General features: G+C 40.0%; 1 protein-coding gene across 6 annotated transcripts in view; it reads left to right on the top strand.

Moving 5' to 3' along the window:
• The window catches only part of OSBPL1A (oxysterol binding protein like 1A), a 231,211-nt gene that overhangs the window by 114,133 nt on the left and 94,208 nt on the right, over positions 1-22,870 (top strand). For 4 of the 6 annotated variants that reach the window (XM_046024703.1, XM_046024708.1, XM_046024709.1 and 1 more), the window contains one exon: positions 16,754-16,916. The exons of 1 other annotated variant lie outside the window; for it this stretch is intronic. In XM_046024703.1, coding sequence (XP_045880659.1) covers positions 16,754-16,916 — 163 coding nt within the window. One more of the 6 variants, XM_046024706.1, reaches the window with a different exon arrangement.

The following is a 22,870-nucleotide window of genomic DNA, read 5'->3' as shown; positions in this document are numbered from 1 at the left end:
TTTCTATAAATCTTGAAGTCAAGGGAAAATTTTAAAATAAGATAGAAAATTGGGGGAAATGTAACCACAAAAGGATCTTAGAGGGTCATCAAATTTTCCTCCATTTGTAAGACTCCTCTCTTCAGCTTCCGGCCCAGCTAGACAGTCATTTTACATGCTCGTGAACACTGTCATCAATGGATAGGCAGGAGTGTACTCCAGTCCTTACGAGCTTGATGCCTGAGTCACACAGACCTGGGTTTGAATACCAGCTCTGTCACTTAATAGTTACGTGATCCTAGGCCAATCATGTAATCTCAGTAAGCTTGTGTTTCATCATTGTTAATAACACCTACCTCACAGGATTGTGGGAGTATTATTTGAGATAGTATGCCAAGTATTTATCATGATTTTGACATACAGTAAACACACCTAGATGTTACCTCCTGCTCTTCCTGCTGATGATATTATTATTATACATGAATTTTCTCTTAGGATCACCCATTCCACTGTAGGAAAGCTAAGGATACTAGAAGGTTAAACCTTCCATTAAGGTATAACTTTTTCTGTTTTTCTTTTACTTCATGTCTGTACTCTGCAACACCACAAAAACGTGTGTTCTGTCTCCTGTGACAATACCTCCGTTATTTGGAGCAAGCAGTAAATTCTTTTCTCCCAGGCCAGACATCTCCAAGTTCCTTCAACTGTCAGACTTTCCATATCCTTCCTTTTCGTACTCTTCAGCAATCTCTCTGTGTTTCTAAAACTGTGTCACCCAGAAACAAAGCTGATATTCCATGTGAAGTTTGGGCACGGAGCATGGCGTGCGTTTTTCAGTTGGCTTTCTATTCAGCTGGAGGGAAAGAGTCTCGCCCCATGGGAAGGGCCCTGCTGCCCTACCTCTCAGCCTCTCTTGTGCTTAATACCCTCCCCGCACCCTCCTGCTTTGTTCTGCGGACTGCGGGGGGTGGGGGGGGTGGGGGGTGGTGGTGGTCCTGTCCCACAGACTTGGGAGCCTCTTCCTGCTCAGAATGTTCCCTTTTCGTCTTCCTGGAACACATTTCTCCCAGGTTCTTGCCTGGTTCTCTCCCTTACTTTTGTCAGCCTTTAATTCAGTTGGCACCTGATCACTGAGTTCTCTGGTCCTCCTGTCTCCAGGACTTTCTTTCCCCTTCCCAGCTTCATTTTTGCTTTCAGGGTTTTCCATCATCTAACACACTAAACATCCCCCCCCCCCCCCCCCCCCCCCCGTAGACCATAAGTTCTCTGAGTGCAGGTATTTTTGTCTGTTCTGTTCATTGCCGATCCTCTGCAGCCTGTAATGCCTGACATGGTGTAGGTGGTTGGCGAGTATTTGTGGCTTGAAAAGCACGACTCTTCTTTGCTTAGAAGTTGTACCATACTGGGCTTGGAAAGGAAACTTGGGTACCAGTTCATAGTCATGGGTCAATTTTTTAAGATTTTGAAAAGAAGGAAATTTTTTTTTTACGATGTTATTATTAGAGCAAAAGCACCAGCCAGTGGAGGAGCAGAGGGTGAGGGAGACTCCTTGCTGAGCGTAGAGCCCGATGAGATGCCACCCTGAGATCATGACCTGAGCTGAAAGCAGACACTTAACCGACAGAGTCACCCAGGCACCCCCAGAACAGAAAAAAATTTTAAGTGCTTCACTTGATGGGAAAATAAGCCACATTCATTGTTTTAGGACTTTAGGGATTTTCAAATCATTTCGTTTGCTTCATCAGTGTTTTACATATTGATGTGATTTCATCTTACGTGCTCATAAGATTTTTGTTCTGTAAAAACCAGTGTAGGTTTTTAAAATAAGAATATCTGTTCTTTAAATCTTAGCAGAGCTTCCCGGGTAGAGAGCTTAAGATAAATTATCTTTCCAACTTAGAATAGCCAGACTCCCAAATCAGGTGCTTGGTTTCTTCCATGCGCCCTACAAAGATTGTTTTCTCTTTGTGCCAGGACTTGAAAACTTGGAAAGCACTGCTTGAAGATATTTAAAATGTTGTCTTCAGATGGAGTTAGAACCCACTGAATTGTGATTCTGTTTTATGTTTTGTCCTGGGTTGAGAACTATGAAAAGACTTTGTAAAACAATAAAACATCAAAATTCTTTAAAAACAAAGTTATGATCTTTCTGGACTTAACAATGTTCCACATGTACAGAAAGGTATTTCCAGAGACCGAGCTGAAGGCATTGGAAAAAAGAGTTGGACATCAAGGGTTAGCTGTGTAGTGGAATGGTCAGCAGCAGCAGAGAAAGCTGCTTGTACTCACAACGATGTGAGGGATTCTGAAAAACATTGTGCTTAGTGAAAGAAGCCAGACACAAAAGATTGTACTGTACATGATTCCATTTATTTGAAATCAAGAATAGACCAACCTAAAGCATGGTTCTAGGAGTCAGAGCAGTGGTTGCTGAGGCTGGAGGTGGGGAGAACAGGAGAGTGACTGTAATGGAGCACAGGAGAACTGGGGGTGGGGAGACTAGAAATATTCTGTATCTTCAAAATGGTGCTAGTTACATGGGGTACATATTTGTGAAAATTCATGAACTATACATTTAAAATGGATTTTCCTGTATATAAATTTTTTTAAACTGTATATAAATTTTAAAAATTCACTTAAAATGGACTTGGTAGGTGTTACATCTATATATATAACATTTTGTAGTTATTTTCATCAACAGAACTCTCAACTACAGAGGACTTGAATAACTTTTGAAAATAAGCTTTGTTTAGATTATGATTAAACTTCTGTGCTTTTAAAAATGATTGTTTATACCTCTTGTGGCCTGTCTCGAAAAAAGAAATTTATTTCGAGGATACATAAAATATATAAATCTGTGGTGAGTGATTATATAAGAGCTATTTTTAGGTAGAAGCTTTGCAACCATAATGAGACAGGAGTGTGCTTAACAGAATCTCAGTTGGGATTTTCATACTAGATGCCTCAGAAGGCCATGCATTCTGCACTGTTGGAAAGTACCTTTCAAACCTTTTCTGTTTGAGGAAATGCCAGTTTTTGCAAATTTGATGCAAACATCAATTCTTGAGTAGACCTATTTAAAGATATTTTCCTAATTATAAAGTTATGAGAGATATATGGAAGATACACAGGAGTGTACAGAAAGCTATTTTCTGTTAAATATGGAGAGACTATAAAAACCAGAGCCCAGCAAACCACTGGTGGGATTTTGGTATATCTTAGTTTATGCATATTTGCAAACACACAAACACAGTATACATTACTGTTTTCTATCCTACATTATTCTCAGTGGTATCAGAGTGAATATTTTTCTTTTTCAGACATACTCTTTGAAAACATGTCTGCATAAGAAGTGAATTATTTTAACTCTCATTGTCAGTATAGGAGTGGTCTTTTTACTGTGCCCTTACTCTTACCCAGTATTATCGTTTTTACAGTTTTATTGAGGTATAACTGATGCACAGTAAACAACATATTTAAAGTGTAACTTAGTTTTGATGTAAGTTTCAGTAGTGAAACCCTCAACCCAATCAAGATAAAGACTACTTCTATTACTTCCAGAAGTTTGTTCTTGCCTTTTGTAATAGCTCCCACTTTCCCACCTCCCCCAATACACAGGCACTACTGATCAACTTTCTGTCACTGGGGTTCAATAAGCATTTTCTGGAATTTTATGTAAATAGAATCATACAGTTTGTGCTTTTTTGGAGGTGTAGGAGGTTTGGCTTCTTTAATTCAGCATAATTATTCTGAGATTCATCCATGTTGTTGCATGTACCGATAGTTTGTTCCTTTTCATTGCTGAGTAGTTGTCCATTTCATGGTGTACCACACCTTTTCCCCCTGTTGGTAGACATATGGTTTGTTTCCAGATTTTGGCTCTTGGAGGTAGAGCTATTAGTATTTGTGTACAAGTCTCTTATGGACATAATATTTCATTTCATTTAGGTAAATACATAGGAATAAGTAGAATGGGCAGGTCATATGGGGAATGAATGTTTGTGGGGCTTTTTATTTATTTATTTTTGTTTTGTTTTGATTTTTTAAAAATTTGAAGTAGGATTCACAAAACATAAAAACTATTTTGAGGTTGTAATACAGTGGCATTTAGTAAGTCACAGTGTTGTGCAACCATTACCTCTGTCTCCTTGCAAAACAGTTTTCATCACTTCAGAAGGGAACCTTGTACCCAAGAAGCCATCACTCCCCATCCCCTAAAATGACTAATCTCTATTTTGTCCCTATGGAGTTCCTGTTTGGAACATTTCACATAAATGAATCAAATGATACGTGAACTTTTTTTTTTTTTTAATTTATTTATTTGACAGAGAGAGATCACAAGTAGATAGAGAGGCAGCCAGAGAGAGAGAGAGAGAGGGAAGCAGGCTCCCTGCTGAGCAGAGAGCCTGATGCGGGACTCGATCCCAGGACCCTGAGATCATGACCTGAGCTGAAGGCAGCGGCTTAACCCACTGAGCCACCCAGGCGCCCCGATACGTGAACTTTTGATGTCTGGCTTTTCACTTACATGTTGTTTTTAGTCTTCATGCACATAGTAGCACGTATCAGTACTTTGTTCCTTTTTATAGCTGAAGAGTTTCCCATTGTACGTATATAACACATTTTATTTATTCATTTGTTTATGGACATTTGGGTTGTTTCTAGCTTTTGGCAGTTGGGAATAGTGCTGCTTTCAACATTTTTTACAGGTATTTGTTTGAACATGTGTCAGTTCTTCTGGGAATATGCATAGGAACAAATTTCCTGGGTTAGGTGGTGGGTCTAGGTTTAGCTTTCTGAGGAAGCACCAAACTGTTTCCCACAGCATGTGCACCGTTTTGTGTCCCCACGAGCAGTTTACAAGGCTTCATTTTCTCTATAACCTTGTCAACACTTGTTATTTTCCTCTTTAAATTTTTCAAGAGATTTATTTATTTTAAAGAGAGAGCATGAACATGATGGGGAGAGGAAAACTCAAGTAGAGTCCATGCTGAGTGCATGATGTGGGGCTGGATCTCATAAAAATGAGATCACGACCTGAGCTGAAACTAAGAGTCAGATGCTCAACTGACTTTGCCACCTAGGTGCCCCTGTTATTTTCCTTTAAAAAAACAAGTCATTCTAGTGGGTGTAAAGTGATAGCTCAATATTGTAATGATTTGCATTCCCTAATGACTGAAAGTGTTGAACATCTTTTTATATGCTGTTGGCCATTTGTATGTTTAGAGAAATGTCTGTTCAAGTTGTTTGCACATTTTTAAATCATGTTGTCATTCTGTTGCTGAGTTATGGGAGTTCCCTTATACAGTCTCGATACAAATCCTTTATTGGATATGTGGTTTACAAATATTTACAAATATTTTCTCCCAGACTCCCAGTCTCTTGCTTGCCTTTCTCTTAACATTATCTTTTGAAAAGCAAAAGTTTTAATATTGATGATGTCCAAGTTCCATATGTGTGTGTGTGTGTGTGTGTGTGTGTGTGTGTGTGTGTGTAGCTTTTTGTGACCTATTTAAGAAATCTTTGCCAAGCTCATGGTTGCTAAGACTTTCTCCTGTGTTTTCTTCCAGAAGTGTTCTAATTTTAGCTTTACATTTGGGTCTGTAATCCATTAAGAGTTAGATTTTGTTTTTGTTTTTGTTCTCTTTGATTTATTTAGAGAAACTAGAGTCCAAAATAAACAGATATTCTTATTTATATCAGAATACTCAATATTGTTAAAAAGTCTGGTCTCCCCAAATTGGTTTATACAGTCAAAGTAATCCCAGAAAGAATTCCAGCAGGGTTTTTGTTTTATTTATTTATTTTTTGGGGGTAAAAATTGACAAACTGATTCTAAAATTTATATGGAAATGCAAAGGACCTGTAGTAGCCAAACCAATTTTGAAAGAGAACAGAGTTATAGGATTTAGACTACCTGATTTCAACACTTGCTATAAAGTTATGGAATTGAGAAAATATGGTGTTGGAATTGAGAAAATATGGTGTTAATACGTTGTAAAAACATACGAATCGGTGCAACAGATTAGGGAGTCCAGCAATGACCCCACACATATCTGGTTAACTGATTTTTTTTTTTTTTTTTTTTTTTTTTTTGAGAGAGAGAGAGTGAGCAAGCAGGGAAGGGCAGAGAGAGAGAGAGAGAATCTCAAGTAGACTCCTCGCTGAGCGTGGTGTGACATAGGACTTACAGGACTCTGAGATCTCAACCTGCGCTGAAGTCAAGAGTCAGATGCTTCACTGACTGAGTCACCCAGGCGCCCTGCATCCTTAGTTTTATCTTTAATCTGAAGTTCCTTTGCAGTGGCCTGTATGATAATGGGTGTATTTTCGAGGTTAATATAGTCCATAAATCTTCATAACCAAAATCTCATAATCTGCAGTATTAACATAATATCCTGAAGGTACTGTACCTCTTGCACTTTACCCTTGGCCATGTGGAACGTGGACCATGTGAAGACACAGTCATCAGTCTCTATATATCCTGTGTAGGTATATCATATCTGTATATATAATTTTTTTGACAAATATAGAAGACTTTCAAATATTTCATGGGTGCACACATTCTGTTTGGAGACTAACCAAAGCAATAAGGAGCCACTGAAAAGATTTGAAAAGTAATGCTAGATTTGCATTTTTAACATATGAGTAGGATAGGAATGTGAAGTGTCTTTTTCACACTATAATCTCAGACTATAATCTCTCTATGGTTTAACCAATCTCTTTCTGTACTTTGTATCCCTAGCACTTACTTTGAAAGAGTAGTAGGTGTTCAATGAAAAAAAAAATTTTTTTAGGATTTTACTTATTTGACAGAGCACAAGCAAGGGGAGTGGCAAGCAGAAAGAGAGGGAGAAGTAAGCTCCCCGCAGACCAGGGAGTCCCACATGGGGCTCCATCCCAGGACCCTGGGATCATGACCCAAGCCGAAGGCTGTCACTTAACCAACTGAGCCATGCAGGTGCCCCCAATTTTTTTTTTTAAACTACATGGAAATTCTCCTAAGTCAGTTAATTCTTTTTTTTTTTTAAAGATTTATTTATTTATTTATTTGACAGAGAGAGAGAGATCACAAGCAGGTAGAGAGGCAGGCAGAGAGAGAGGAGGAAGCAGGCTCCCCGCGGAGCAGAGAGCCCGATGCGGGGCTCGATCCCAGAACCCTGAGATCATGACCCGAGCCGAAGGCAGCGGCTTAATCCACTGAGCCACCCAGGCGCCCGTAAGTCAGTTAATTCTTATCCAAGGTTCACATCAGAATGATCTGTAGTGCTTTGGAAAAAAAAATATTATATGTATTACTGTTAGGATTAGCCTTAAAGAAGTAGGAAACTCCAAATCACCTAATAATTAGCTTAAGTAAGTTAGGGACTCTTTTTCCACCTTAAAGTAGATAGGACGTAGGAAGTCTGGGCCTGTCTGGGCCTGACATAGCAGTTTCAGATGTTAGGGGCTATTCCATATATCAAATTATGGTCAGTAGGAAAGAGCAGAGAGAAAAATTGGAGTGTGCCCTTTCCTTTAAGGAGATATGGTGAGTTCCTCACAATGCTTCCATTCTTCGTGGGTGGGACTTAGTCATATGGCCTGAGCTGCCAGAGAAACTGAGAAATAATCTTTGAGCTGGAGGGCAATAATGTAGCCACGTAACAAATTAGGATTCTCCCAGATGGTAGGAGAAATTAGCAACTTCCGTAACAGTATACAAGCCTCATTCATTCTTGGGAGGCTTGATTCAGTAGGTCTAGGCTAAGACTGGGCCTTCTAATTAAAAAAACAAACAAACAAACAGATCCTATAGCTGATCTAGATATACTCTTTATGATGGAAAACCTTGGCTCTAAGCCAGGTTTTGAACAGGACAGATTTACTCATTCTTGTAATGAGAAATCTTTCTGCTGGAGGATATGGATTCAGCCAGGTTTCTAATCTGCTTTTTATGAATTTGCTGTTTGACAGTGGTGTAATCACTGACGGGGGTCCAAGTGATGGTTTTAACAAATATTTTGCTGTAATCCAGGTCAGTCTGCTTTGCATACCCCGCCCCCATTTTCCTGGTCCACCAAACCAGTAACCATTACCTTCCTGGACAACAGCCGCCCCCTGCCTCCCGCTCCCCGCCCCATCTCGCCAAAGTGAAACCTTCTGCTTCTAGACTTATAATTCCATCAACAGTGTTCTTGCCACAGCATGGATTGGAAAACTTATGGGATTTGAAGTTAAAAGATCTTGGTTTCAGTTCTTATTCCTCTGCTAACCTATGACAAGGAGCTTAAACTTGATGATCTTCAGATTATATATACACACACCTCCCCGCCCCATATATTCCTCATAGAGTTGTTAGGATTTAATGAACTAATGGTATGTAAAAGTGCCTTTTAAACTGTAAAATGCTATGCATATACTTTATCAGTAGTAAATATAAAATTAGCCCTGTGTACACAGAATCATAGTTTACACAAATGCTTATGAAATTGTCCTTTTTTTTCTCCCCCTGAATAAACTCATACTGAAGTTAAAATAATGAGATTTTTAGGATATTTCTTCTTAGGGTCCTGCACTTAAATTATTTCTTGATAAACCTTAAAATATAAATACTAGTTGAAGAGATCATATCCAAAAAATTATTTTTTAAAATAAGTCTTTTTAGCCACATATTTATAATTTCTGGTGTTCTTCATTACTTTGTATAGATGAATATTTCCATCTGGTATCATTTTTCTTCTGCTTGAAAGGCTTAAATTTTTTCTCTCACAGTGTAGGCCTGCAGGTGATGGCTTCTTTCAGATTTTGAATGTTTGCACACATCTTCATCTTTAGTCAAAAAAATTATTTTGCATTGCTTCAGGGCCCCTTTACCTCTCTTGTTACTATGTAACTTAATGTTTATTTAAAAATAATTTCAGTGCTTATTTTTAAGCATGTTCCAGGAACCATTCTGAATAGTAGGGAATTTAATTATCAACGGATACTTGATGGAGAGTTAAAAAGACATGATTAAAAAAAATACTTTAAAAAATTTCAGAATCTTTATTATAGGCTGGTTTAGAATTTTACCATTTTTATATAGCCAATACCAATTGATTACATTGCATTGAAAGTTGTTTAAAGTGTGTTTAATATATACCATTACATGTGTCAGTTTAGCATTCTTTTGTATACGTGATACATGAAAACTTTTTGAAACTTTTAATACACTATAGTATGAAGTAGAATAATATATATAGGAAATTATGCATTGAAATCTGCATAGTGCTTTTAGGAATACAATCCTATAAGTGCTATTTCTGGAACATAAACATACTTGTGGAAACTTTAATTTAGTGTAAATGTACCTTATATAAGTGTTATAATCCTAGTCAAATGATTCAGTTTTGCAATTGGAAAATTTTTATGAGCTCTTACTTATACCAAATTATTTTAAATGCCAGAACCACTGAGCAAGGCAGAGGAATAAATATGTATTGAATCTACTGTTGGTCGTACACTGTGGAAGTATTTACTAATTCTACATTGTTCTATTGTTTGTATATGTTACTAGTCTTACTGATTTAATTTCTTTGGGATATTATTTTTAAATCAGTCTGACAAAAAGAAGTATTAAATATTCTGAGTTTATATTCTTCCAAGTATTGTTATCACCTTGCTCTTATAAACCTCCACGTATTTGCCAGATATTTCTTTAGTGCCTGTTTATTGAGCTCTGTCCTATACATAGGAGTAGCCGTTATCCCCCCAATTCCTTCTTGAATTAAATGTCTGAAGATATACTTGGAAATAATTGACTGTTACAGATTATGAGCAGAAACTATTAGCAGTTTAACAAGCTCTATTGAGGTCGTTTTACCTAGAGTATGTCACTAAGTCAGCAACCAAGTACAGGCCCTCATCATCTTTCTCAAGGCAGAACCTAAGGGCAGAGAGGCACAGAGGTAATTCCCAATGGGATTTCCTTTTCTCTTGGCTTGAGCTGGGTTGGGGAAGATGGCAATGCCAGTAAGAAAGGGACATTTTTTTAGCGGTGCCAAGAGCCAGTGACGGTTGACTGTAAACGACAGGAAAATGAACAGCTGTCATGTTTTGGGGGGACCAGGTTAGTGAGAATGAGGCTTCGGGAGGCTTGGAAATGATCTCATTTTTAATCTCAGGGCAGACTCTTTTATGTTGTGTATAATGTTCAGAGAATAGAGGCTTCTTACTGCATCACATGCTGGGATCTGTAAGTTGATGACCTCTTTGTTTCTTATTCTCTGTATTTCGCATATGTGTGTCGAGACAAAAGCAGTTAGGAGAAAACTTTATTACCCATACCTACCCATCTAAGTCTGTGCCCATCTACGCTGCCTTTTCTCTTGAAACTAAGGATGAACTTTCCGTGCCCTGACAAGGGCCAACTGTACACTTGTGGATTAGATCCCATTTTAAGCAAACTCAAGAACCTCATTCTAGCAATTCTCTCCTCTCTCTACTGCATCATTAATTTAAGCCCCCTCTCTATTGAATCTTTGATCAGTACAGAAACATGCTGGTCGTCTGCTGTACGAAAGCCTTGTTGACTCTCCTGTCCCCTTCCAGCAGGTGCTCCAGTTGTCTTCTTCCCTTTTAGCAAAACTTCTTAGGAATGGGCCACACTCTCTGAGTTTCCTTCTCTCATTTTTCTTACCCACTCCACTCAGGTCTTTGCCTTCAGCATCCTCTCCACACTCCACTGAAACTACTTGTGTTAAGTTCACCATTGATCTCATCACCAAATCCAGAGGTCCTTTTTTCCTAGTTCCCATATTATTTTTATCATTGGTGTTTGACATGGTTGATCACTTATTCCTCTTTGAAATACTTCTCAGAGGTTTACAGGACACCACACACTTCTGGTATTCCTTCTGTCTCTCTTCCTCTCTTTTTTGGTTTCCTTGTGCTGTTTCTTTCACTTCTCCAAGCAGAAGAAAATGTAAGTCTTTGGTTTTCTTCCTGTTTACGCCTCACCTTCTCCCTCAATGATTCTTTGTACTCTTACAGCTTGTAATATATTTTGCAGATGACTCCCAGAGTTCTATCTCCAACCTGGACCTCTTCCTTGATCACCTCATTTGATGTCTACTTGACACCTACACTTGGATGTCTGGTAGCATCTCACACTTAACATATACGAAATGAAGTTCCCGATTGTCCCTGTTCCTTCTGCAGTCTTTCCCATTTTAGGTAATGATGGCTCTATCTTTAGTTGCTTAGGCCAGAACTGTGAAATCATCCTTAATTTTTTTTTTTTTTTTGTATCTCATACATAGGCAGTCTGTCAGCAAATTGTTTAGGCCTTCCTACAAAGAGTATTCAGAATCTCACTACATAGGGGCACCTTTGTTATTCTTCCACATCTCCTACCTGGGCTGCTGCGGCAGCCTCTGAAAAGATCTTGTTGATTCTACTCTTCACCTCCCCCTGGTTCTGCACAAGGTCAGCCAGAGAGATCGTATTCAAATGTAAATCAGATGAGGTTTACTCCTCTGTACAGACCCCTCCATCGGTTTCCCTTCACTCAGAATCAAAGCCAAAGATTTTAAGGCCATCTGCAAGCTTTATACAGTCCTTCTTCCCCCACCACAACTGCCTTGCTCATCCTGCCTCCACCTCCATAGTCTCTCTTTTTTTTTTAAGATTTTATTTATTTGACAGACAGAGATCACAGGTAGGCAGAGAGGTAGGCAGAGAGAGAGGAAGGAAGCAGGCTCCCCGCTGAGCAGAGAGGCCAATCCGGGGCTGGATCCCAGGACTCTGGGATCATACCTGAGCCTAAGGCAGAGGCTTCAACCCACTGAGCCACCCAGGCGCCCCACCATCTCCATAGTCTCTTATCAGACAGATCCCGCTTTGGTCACTGAGGCATAGTTGTTTTTGAAAAGGACTAAAGAAAAGGCCTTCAGGAACATAAGGAAGTCCTTTTTCTTTCTTTCTTTTTTTTAATAATTTTTTTTATTTCCCCATTTAGGATGATATTAGCTGTGGGTTTTTCATCTATAGCCTTTCTTATCTCGAGATTTGTTCGCTCTAAACCTACCTTGTTGAGAATTTTTATCATGAGTGGATGTTGTATTTTGTCAAATCCATGAGTGGATTTGTATTATGAATGTGATGTATCATGTTGCTTTTGCAAATATTGAACTACCCTTGCAACACAGGAGTAAATTCACTTGATCATGGTGAATGATTTTTTTAATGTTTTGTAAGATTCAGTTTGCTAGTAATTTTTTTTTAAATTTTTTTATAAACATATAATGTATTACTAGCCCCAGGGGTACAGGTCTGTGAAGTTTACACACTTCACAGCACTCACGATAGCACATACCCTCCCCAATGTCCATAACCCACCACCCTCTCCCAGCCCCCCTCCCCCCAGCCACCCTCAGTTTGTTTTGTGAGATTAAGAGTCTCTTATGGTTTGTCTCCCTCCTGATCCCATCTTGTTTCATTTATTCTTTTCCTACCCCCCCAAGCCTCCCACGTTGCAGCTCCACTTCCTCATATCAGGGAGATCATATGATAATTGTCTCTCTCTGATTGACTTATTTTGTTAAGTATAATGCCCTCGAGTAAGGAAGTCCTTTTTCAAAAGGACTGAAGGAAAGGCCTTCAGGAACATAAGGAAATGCATTACACGGAGAGCATAGAAGGCCATGATGGGGTAGCATGGAAGGGCATTAGAATCTGTGAAAACTTGGAGGTGTAATGTGTGTAAAGATGCTTTGTAAATCTTTAAAACAAAGTAAATATACCTTGTGGTCATGAGGATATATATTATTACACTTGATCGTGCCTCAGACAGGGATCAGACCTTAATTTTCCTGGGCCTGGAGATGAGGGTGTGATTCAGCCTGGCTGTGGATTTAGAAGTAACTCTGTCATTCACACAAGGGCTCCATCCTTGTACACCAAAACAGTTAGGTAGCCTTCCAGGAGCAGAAGAGCCCTTACCAGCGCTAAAGGACCAGACCCACTGTAACAGCTGTGGCCATAGCAGGGAATCATCTAAAGCACACATCTCTTAAGAAGTAGTGTTGATCCTATAACCACAAAAATAATTGTCAATGTAATTCCTTACCTGAGAGATGAAACTAGATCTTTTAAATTCAAGGTCTAGAGTATTTCAGTGTTAAGCGAAAACATTCTGTTATTGTAGCCATGAACCCAATAATGAGTAAGGCTAATGCTATTTAGCTGATGGGAGTGTGGCCAGTTGAAAGAGTTTTATGAGACTGATCAAGACCAGAATCTCACCTAACCTGTAATTGGGTAATTGGACACAATATTCTGTGAATACTCATCACCTACTCCCCACTTAGTAGTGTGTTTTTGCCAGATGTAATTATTGTCTCCGCCCAATTTAACCTCTGTGGGACATGGGACTTTATAGAATGAGAGTAGATAAAATGTGTGCTCACTGGCTAGCACGTAACTGTTTTTAAAAACTCTTGATTCTTCAGCCGGCATCTGCTCACTGTGTGAAGAACACTTTGGAAGTGTTCATTGTGAATTTCCACCTGCCAGCATGAAATGGAGTAAGATGTAAGATGATCGTGTTGCTGTGGTTTGAGACGATGAGTGGAAAGGCTTTATGTGGAGCATGTATATGTTTATTATTAAGAGAGTGTGATGGTTTGGTCCTTAAATTATTCCTAATAAGTTTGACATTTACGTTCACTTTGTTATATGTTAATTTTAGTTATGGGAAAGTTAGAGGGCTGAGGGTGTAAATTTATTTGAATTTTATATTTAATTTGAAAAATGTCACCCGTATTCTAGAGATGTTCTAATGTAATTATAAACACATATGTTGGGCGTCTGCACTAATTTTTAAATGCCAGGTTGTCCCCTGGTGTTGCTGAAATACTGAAATTGCAGAGGATTTGGAATTCCATTGTTCCAGGGTTATCGAGTTATTATGTTCTTAGCTGCTTCCCTAAAGCAATGAAGACCTCTTTACTGTAGTTTCTGCGATGTATATACCTACTCTCAGGTACATCACTATACCTGAGGAAAGAAATTGTTGTTTTGTGTGTAATTTTTGAGGAAGGGATCTTCGGTGCAGAAGATCCTGTTATGCTTGAAACAAGGACAAGTGCAGTCAGGTCAATGAGATAAAAACAAGGTAAGAGTTAGAATAGTGGTGAGAGCTTCTTCTCCTGCTTCTGCTTCCCACTCTTTTCACTCCTCTTAAGAACAAGTGAGAACATATGTCCAAAGTAGCAGAAATGAAGTGGTGCTTATTTTAGATGGATAAAGGGGTAAATTGGATTTTGAATAAGATTTTGTTGAGGGAACATGGTATTTGGGGGCCTCAATCATTTATTTTGCCACTATTCTGATCTAGATGAATGTAGGTATAAAACTAATGTATTTGTGAAGTAGAAGGGTTAATTTAGTTGATTCGTATATTGAAAGGTTCAGTTTAACAGTGCATTTGCATTTCGATATTTGAAAAGCTATGAGGATAAAGCTAAAGGGAGCCAGGTGGGCAGGGTTGAAGGAGCTTGGATCCTCCTACAGTGGTATTTCTGGAATCTAGATATTTAACAGTGCTGTAGGGATCTTTTCCATCTGAAGAAAGGATAATTTTGGACATTGTGCTCAATTTTGTAGTCCTTGTTTACAGATAAATGAGTTGTCTTACCCATGAAATGGAGGGAGAACAATTTGGGTTTGTTGTTCTTGTTGTTGTTGTTTTAAGTTGACTCCAGCCATAATAAGAGTACTTCCTCCTCTGGAGATAAATTGTAGATTGTAGGAATATTTACAAGTATTTTGCAATTTCTTAAAAACTGTAATTATAGAAGTATTTAACTTTTTTTCCAGTTTTGTCTGCCCTTGCTGATTTACCATTTATTGCTATTCTTATTTCATGATCACAGCTCTAATAATAATCTCATTGCTGTAATGATAAACACTAAGGTGCCTGAGGACTAGAACTATTCCCAAGATAATAAAGGTTTTACTCTGTTTCTTCTGTGAATGTAGCATTTCATTAAAGCTGTATTTTTAAGTTCTGTCCAGGGCTCTCCGTGTTGAACCTGATGTGTGGCTCTCAGCAACTCAGGGCCACAAAAGACTCTGGAATCAGAACCACAGGGAGGAGAAGGTGCCAGGGAGGGTCAGGAGGTCTGAAAGGGTGAGATTCAGCAGAGAGACTAATTCAGAGAGCGGCCAAGTTCTGTGGCTCACAGGACCCATCAGAGCTTCCGCCTGGGGGAGGTTGTGGAGTTACCCTGCCCAGTGCTTTTCAAACTGTTGGAATAGTCCCCACTTTGGGTGAAGGGGAGGGAAAGCTGTAGTGCTCCTGGTTGCCCCAGTGTCAGCCAGCACAGCTTTCTGAAACATCTGCTTCCTGTGTTGGGGTTATTTTTGAGAATGGTTCTGCTTTGATAAAGTAAAAAAAAAAAAATATATATATATATATATATATATGGTTGACTACTGATAGAGAATTCCACTATTATCTAATAATCTAATTTTTAGATGAGGCAGCTAAGGAACATGAGACTTCTGAGATTGCACCGTGGGTAACGGTAGATCTCTTCTCTGGAATTCTGGAAGTTGAGGGAGATTACAAAATAGTTTTGATTCCTAGAGTCCTGATATTAAGACAGGTGAAACTGTCCACAGCAAATCTAGCACCTGCTGTTTTGTAGGAGGGTCAGCTTGCTTAAATTTTGGGAGGTGTTCGTTAACTGCGAAGTTTGAAATGGTCTTGAATTGGGTAGGAGGAATTGATCATTTCATTAAAAGATGAGAAATGAGGGCGCCTGGGTGGCTCAGTGGGTTAAGCCTCTGCCTTCAGCTCAGGTCATGATCTCAGGGTCCCGGGATCGAGTCCCGCATCTGGCTCTCTGCTTGGCGGGGGGCCTGCTTCCTCCTCTCTCTCTCTGACTGTTTCTCTGCCTACTTGTGATCTCTGTCAAATAAATAAATAAAATCTTTAAAAGAAAAAAAGATGAGAAATGAAACCAGTCTTTGCCTTTCTTATAATCTCTTTATTGTTGTTATTAGTGTACTAAATTCATGGCAAAATATGGAACCGTAACCAAAATATGGAATTGAAAAATTAAGTCAATTGTCAATTGCTTGGCCACTCTTTCCTTTCATATATCAGCTATTTTGAAAGTAAGCTGGAGGATTATATCTTATGCTTTATTTTTTATTATTATTATTATATTTAGAGAGAGTGCAAGTGGGATGGGTAGGCAGAGGGGGAGAGAGAATCTAGAGCAGACTCCCACTGAGTGCGAGCCCAACTCGGGGCTTGATGCCACCACCCTGAGATCGTGACCTGAGCCAAAATCAAGAGTTCAATGCTTAACCCAACTGAGCCACCCAGGTGGCCCAATCATAATGTACATGTTTTAATACTCAGAATTGTTTTAATTATTTTGTTCGAAAGGTGGCTTAATTTCATGATTAATGATGAGAGAGGGAGTCTCTATTTTTAAAAAGTTTTATCTGATTCCTGAATCGGCCTCTGTTCTTACACTAGAATCTTGGTCCTTTGAGCCAAATTTGCTAGTCCTAATCTGTTTTCATTAGCTAGAGCTGTTGTAAGAAAAGGCCCCACGGGAAGAATAGAATTGGCTTAGTAAGTGTGCTCATTCATCCATGCGTGTATATAACACGGCTGTTTTCATTTCTGATGTTGCAGTTGAACTGGATGAAAAGCAAATTTTACATCATTCATGTGTAAGACTGTGGCTCCTGCCACTCTGAAGTCTTTTCATGTTTCTCTCTTCTCTTCTAGGTGAGGAATTTTAAATTGGAACAGGAGCAAGAAAAAAACAAAATTTTGTCAGAAGCACTGGAGACTCTGGCCACCGAGCATCATGAATTAGAGCGGTCTCTGGTTGAAGGCTCCCCACCTCGCAGCATCCTCAGTGAGGACGAGTTCTATGATGCGCTGTCAGGTAACTCTGGCGTCCCGCCACCAGTGGTGCTGGTGAACTGAAGCCCACCACCTAAATGTCTGCTGAGGATCAATGTCACCTGCAGCATCCTGGACCTGGCAGCTGAGACGCAGCACTACCGCTCCCCAAACGGTCTGCCTTTCGTGTGGTGTTATTGAGGCAGGAGCCTGAAAGTCGAGAATGAGTCTGCCGACACTGGCGGCTTATGCTAAGCTGGAGAGGGGGCGCTGCTAAAACTCAACGAATTTGACTTCTTTTTCTTTTATTCAGGGACCATTAAATACCTCCTGGTTCCGGGTGCTGTTACGAGTCTCAGCCTAGAGCAGGGGACAGTTTCTTTCATCAGAGAGTACTCTGTATCCTCAGAGGGTTCAGCTGAGGAATGTGGTTAGCGTATAGTATGCTGAGTGCCAGAGTAGCGGTGACCCCTCGGTGGGCTGGAGCAGAGAGAAGTGCTTAATTCTGCCTCAGAAGTACATGCCAAAAACCTGATAAACTGATGTGCATGGACTCCATTGTCTACATTGGAATCCTGCCTCTGACATTAGCCAGCTGTGTGACCTTGGACAAGTTCTGTGATCTCTCAGGTTCTGTGTTGACACGTATTTAAAATGGGGATAAGTATATCCATTTCCACAGGCTGAGTCAGGATTAAATGAGTTCTTGTGTTTAAACTGTGTTTAGGACGGGGCCTGGTGCGTACTAGGTACTCCGAAAATAGATGTATGTGGGGAGCTAAATGACTTGGGAGGGGATGGCCCACTAAGCAGTTTTGACCTTTGAAGAATTTACTTCAGAGTTTCTGAGGTGGGTGTGTGTCAGAGAGTGGCTGGAGATGAGTGAGGCTGAGAACAGCTCTCCTATGTGAGGAAATCAAGTTCTTAACAGAATAGATGGATATACGCAATTTCTGTTCTTGTTGAACTTGACCATGAAAGCAGGAGACCCCGGTGGATAAGGAGTGAAAGGACCACATTCAAAGTAGGAGATTAAAGAAAGCACAGTGAGAGGTAATAGAAATGAGAACTAAAGAAGATGGGGTTGAGGAAATTAAAACGGTAATCATCTAAGACAGGGAAAATGATTGGTGGGATTTTTGGCAAAGAGATTCGTTATGTGAGATAATCAGAGGAAATAGGACCTTTATTGTGGGAAGTATGATATAATGAAAAGAATGAGAAGTAATTTTAATAGGCAGATTTTGGAATCATTAGAGAAAAGATTATACTGATGATGATGTTGTCTTAGATAAGGCATTATTGAAAGGAGTGACTCACTGGGGAGAGAAAGTGAAGCTAGGATTTGAAAGCAGTGGGATGAGTGGCAGGGCAAAGGAAGTATTTAACATGAGTGAGAGAAGTGGGAAGGGAGGAGGAATGACATTGGAGGCTACAAACATTTTTTCACACCTACCCTGTGCCAAGTGCAATAGTGTTATCTTCTGTATTCCTTCCGTTTGGGGCATCCAAAAGGGAAAGTCGCTAGAGGGATCGTAGGATTAAATGCAAAGAGGTCTGAATATACAAGAGCCCAGACACTTCAGCTCATCTTTTATGGTCTTTTTTTTTTTTTTTTAAGAGAAAAAATTTAATGTTCGTTAAGAAAAATTGTTATAAATGATTCAGTATGAAAGTACGTGTGGGGGCGCCTGGGTGGCTCAGTGGATTAAGCCTCTGCCTTCAGCTCAGGTCATGATCTCAGAGTCCTAGGAGCGAGCTCCGCATCAGGCTCCCTGCTCAGTGAGGAGCCTGCTCCCCACCCCACCCCACCCCGCCAGCCTCTCAGCTTACTTGTGATCTCCCTCTCTTTCTGTCAAATAATAAAATCTTAAAAAAGAAAGAAAGAAAAAAGAACCTGCATTACTCAGTGAAGTTTTCTGTTCATTACTCTTCCTTGGAAGTTCTTACTGACAGGCTGATCCATTCTCTTCCAGGCCTTTTTAAAGCAGTCCCCTATGTATGTGTACATGTTCATACGGCTTCATTTGTTGCCAGTCAGGAGTGGAAGTGGCTGATGATCTTTCTGGATCTGCAGTTTCATGTAACAACATAACTTGGAAATCTTTCCCTTCAGTAGTACAACTCTAGCTCATTCTTTTTAAAGGTTGTGTAAAAGTCCGGGATATGATTCACCACTGTTTTCTTGATCATTCTCTTCTTGATAGACATTTAGCAGCTACTGTCATCTCTCTGCTTCTCATATTTTAGCACCCAAAACACTCTCCCAGATCATTTCCTCTGGGAGGAAGAGATAAAAAGGACTGTAGTCCCCAGGTGAGGACTGGCAAATAACAACACAGCCCAAGTGCCAATTCACTGGCCAAGTACTGGTCTGCAGTACTTGTTGCTTTATGGTTTGCTGTGTTGAGGAGGGTCGTGAGCCTGAGTGCAAGTGTCTAGGTCAATCAGCATGTTCTACTGTGGTTGTAGAAATGAAAGAGAGGGACAGGTGCCATGCCTTTGCTCCTTCCTGCCCTGAATGACTCACCTGAGTTGTGTTGCATTTGCCTGAACAGAGTACTTTCTGTGGCCACTCCTACTATTTCCTACTAGAAATCTTGAAAATCATTTGATGCGTGTATAACTGCATTAAGGTTTAGAGTCCAGTGTCCCGGGTTCAAGCTGTGGGCTGCTGATGACCTAGCCATATATTCACTGAGACCATAAAAGCCATCATTTGGGAATGACTTCATCTCCTCGCTGCAATCTTTGCACATCAACCTCCCCTCCTGCTTCCTTCTTCCTCTGTGTTAAAAAAGAAATGTCCCTCCTCAGTGAAAGCCATCCCCTCTTCATTTGTTCATGTACCCATCTCCTTGTACCTTCTCAAGAACTGATGTTTGGTTATTGTTTTTCTACCTTCCCTTTTAATACCACATCATTTTAAATACTAACTTAAAATTCCTGTAGTAGGGGCACCTGGGTGGCTCAGTGGGTTGAAGCCTCTGCCTTCGGCTCAGGTCATGATCTCAGGGTCCTGGGATCGAGCCCCGCATTGGGCTCTCTGCTCCGCAGGGAGCCGCTTCCTTCCCTCTCTCTCTGCCTGCCTCTCTGCCTACTTGTGATCTCTCTCTGTCAAATAAATAAATTAAAAAAAAAATTCCTGTAGTAGTTTCCTGTTACTACTATAGCAAATTACCACGAATGTGCTTGAACAGTGCAGATTTATTTTCTTACAGTGCTGGAGGTCAGAAGTCCTAAAATCAAGGTCTTGGTTAGAGCTGTTTCTTCTGGAGGCTCTGGGGGAGCATCTATTTCCTTGCCTTTTTTAATTTCTAGAGACCACCTGCATCTGTTGACTTGAGGCCCCATCCTCCATCCTCAAAGCTAGCAGTGTGACTTCTTCCAGATGATCTCTCTGACTCTGACTTTTCTCCCTCACTTTTTTAAAGGACCTTAGGGATGTCAAGGGGCCCACCCAGGGTAACCTCTCCATCTCAAGGTCCCAGCCACATCTGCAGAGTCCTCTTACCATGTAAGGTAATACACCCACAGGTTCTGGAGGTTAGGGTATGGACATGTTTGGGGGACCATTAGTCTGACCACCACAGTCCCCAAATTTATATCTCTAACCCTGACCTCTTGTTAGAGATTTATATATTCAACTATCAGGTGGATAAATAAATGAGTTTTTGATCTTTCTCTTAGATCTTCCATCTCCCTCCTCCTCCTAGAGTTTACCTCATTTTAGTAAATGGCATCTCCTTCCTCTTCTAAAGCCAGACACCTCAGAGTGGTGTGTGACATTGATGTGCCCATCCATGAAACCCAGCCCAAAACTTGTTCATTCTGTCTTAAAATCATACCTCAAAGCCATGTATGTTCTATTACTATAGGGTTAAAGGTAGGTGGTGGGGCTGGAGGCTTTTGATAAATTATGGCTCTACTAATTCCTATATCCTTTGGAAAGTTACTTCGCTTTTCTGTACCTCATTTCTTCATCTGCAAGTGGGTCATGAGCTCATTGTGATAAACACGTACACTTAAAACGGCATCCAGCACACTGAGCTGTCACCTGTGCATACCCACTCTCACTCCTGTCCAGCCTCTTAACTACCATGCTTCCGACCTTGCCCTCCTGAAGTTTACTCTTTATACACGACCCACAATGACACTTTGTAGACGGCCACCTCATTGCATTCCCTTGCCTAAAATCCTGTGGTGGCTTCTCATTGCACTGAGATAAAAATGAGACTCCATAACGGGCCTTCAAGGCTCCTGATATGATCCCCATCCTGCCTGTGTCCTCAAATCAGTCTTGTCCCCTTACTCCCTTCACTTACTGCATTAGCCTCCCTAGCCTTCCTCCAGCCCTGCAGCGTGGTAGTGACAGCAGGCTACAAGGTGTGGAGTTAAATAAGACCAAGAAAAAGTATGCAAACCTATACTTTGTTTAAAGCTTTTTTTTTAAAGCCTATTTTTAATTGCTGACTCATAATAAAAGATTAAATCAAGCTAATATTTAAAAGATGTAAAAAGATTTTTAAAGATTCTTCCCTTGAAATATTTGTAAATTATTTTGACTCAATGTTTAATCTTCTTTTTAAAAGTTGCTTTTACAACTTCTTTTACTTCCTTTAAAATAACAGGATAATTTTATTTGTTTAGACTTAAAGGCCATGTGACTTCCTGTTTTCTCTCGGCTACTTTTCTCTTATGTCGCTTTAGGTTTTGCAGATAAGCAGGATCAATGAGAATCTAATATAGCGAGTGAGACAAGACCTTGATGCAAGCATACAGTATAGACTAATTTTTCCAGTGCTGTGGGATTGCTTGGTCATTTTTACATTATTTTTCAAGTATGCTTGGTGACTAAAGATTTCGTGAAAAATTTGTGAAGCAAATAGATTTCTTATTCACAATTTGGTTGAATTTTGTTGTCTAACATGATTTAAAAGGAGCAACATCTAATTGTGTGTGTGTGTGTGTGTGTAAGAAAAGAAATAAAATGGTTATGTTGAGTGAAATTGCTGATCTTCCTATAAAGTGACCCCTTCCTAGTACAGGGGCTAAGCCAGTCATGCACACTGAAGCAACAAGATATAAAGAGAAACGAAAGGAAAACTGGTTCTCTGGAAAAAACTGTTCTGCAAGCCAATGAAGTGTAGAAATAATGGAAAGAACCACTTTAGGGAAGAAGAGAGTGGGTCCTTGTTTGTATTCCTACCGTTCCACTTTTTCTATATTCTACCCTCTGCTCCTATCAGAGCTCTCAAATATCACTAACTTACCTCCTCCCAGGAGTAGTCTTTGCTGACTCCCCCTGGCAGAATCAATCATTTCTTGTTTTGTGCTCCCTCACTGACACCTCTTCACGGGACTGTACTGGTGGTCTCTGTATGATCACGATTACCCTATCTTCCTAAATCCCTGAGTTCCTCTCTAAGTGTTGAATGTAGGTTTTGAACAAATGCCACTGGTATTTCTGTCCTCCCTAAAAATATATTGGTATTCAATACAAGCACAAGAGAATCAGTAGTGCTTGCTGATTTCATACAGTCTGCACGCTCCACTGTGGATTCCGTGTAGGAGAGGACGGATGGCAGACAAGGAGTGAGCCGGGGTGAGGTGGTTCTAAGAGATAAAATTTGTTCTTGAGGAATTTACAATCCAGTTGGGGCTATGAGACCTGCTCACAGAGAGCATGGTGTGGGGGACTGGAAAAGCAGCAAGGGTGGGGACAGTTCAGGGTACTTGGCTTGGTGAATCTCTGATCATCTTCTAAGGAATTATTTTTGAAACATTTGTTACCAGTTAAATAATTTTGTGGCTATTATTGTTTTGAACTGGTATGATGGAACTAGCAATTTCACCAAAATTCCTGCCTTTTGGATATTATAACTTCAAAATGTATTGGTTTTCTTACTGTCTGTTCATTTTCCTTTTTAGAAACATGTTGAGATCAGTTGCTCAAGAAAGGCTTTCTTGCTAGGTTTTCCTCTTAATGCTATTTTG

This window comes from Meles meles, chromosome 12 (genome assembly GCF_922984935.1).
Source record: "Meles meles chromosome 12, mMelMel3.1 paternal haplotype, whole genome shotgun sequence".
In the NCBI taxonomy this organism is placed as follows: Eukaryota; Metazoa; Chordata; class Mammalia; order Carnivora; family Mustelidae; genus Meles; species Meles meles.
Note: the sequence above shows the minus strand (reverse complement) of the source record. Positions and strands in the feature narration are given on the sequence as shown.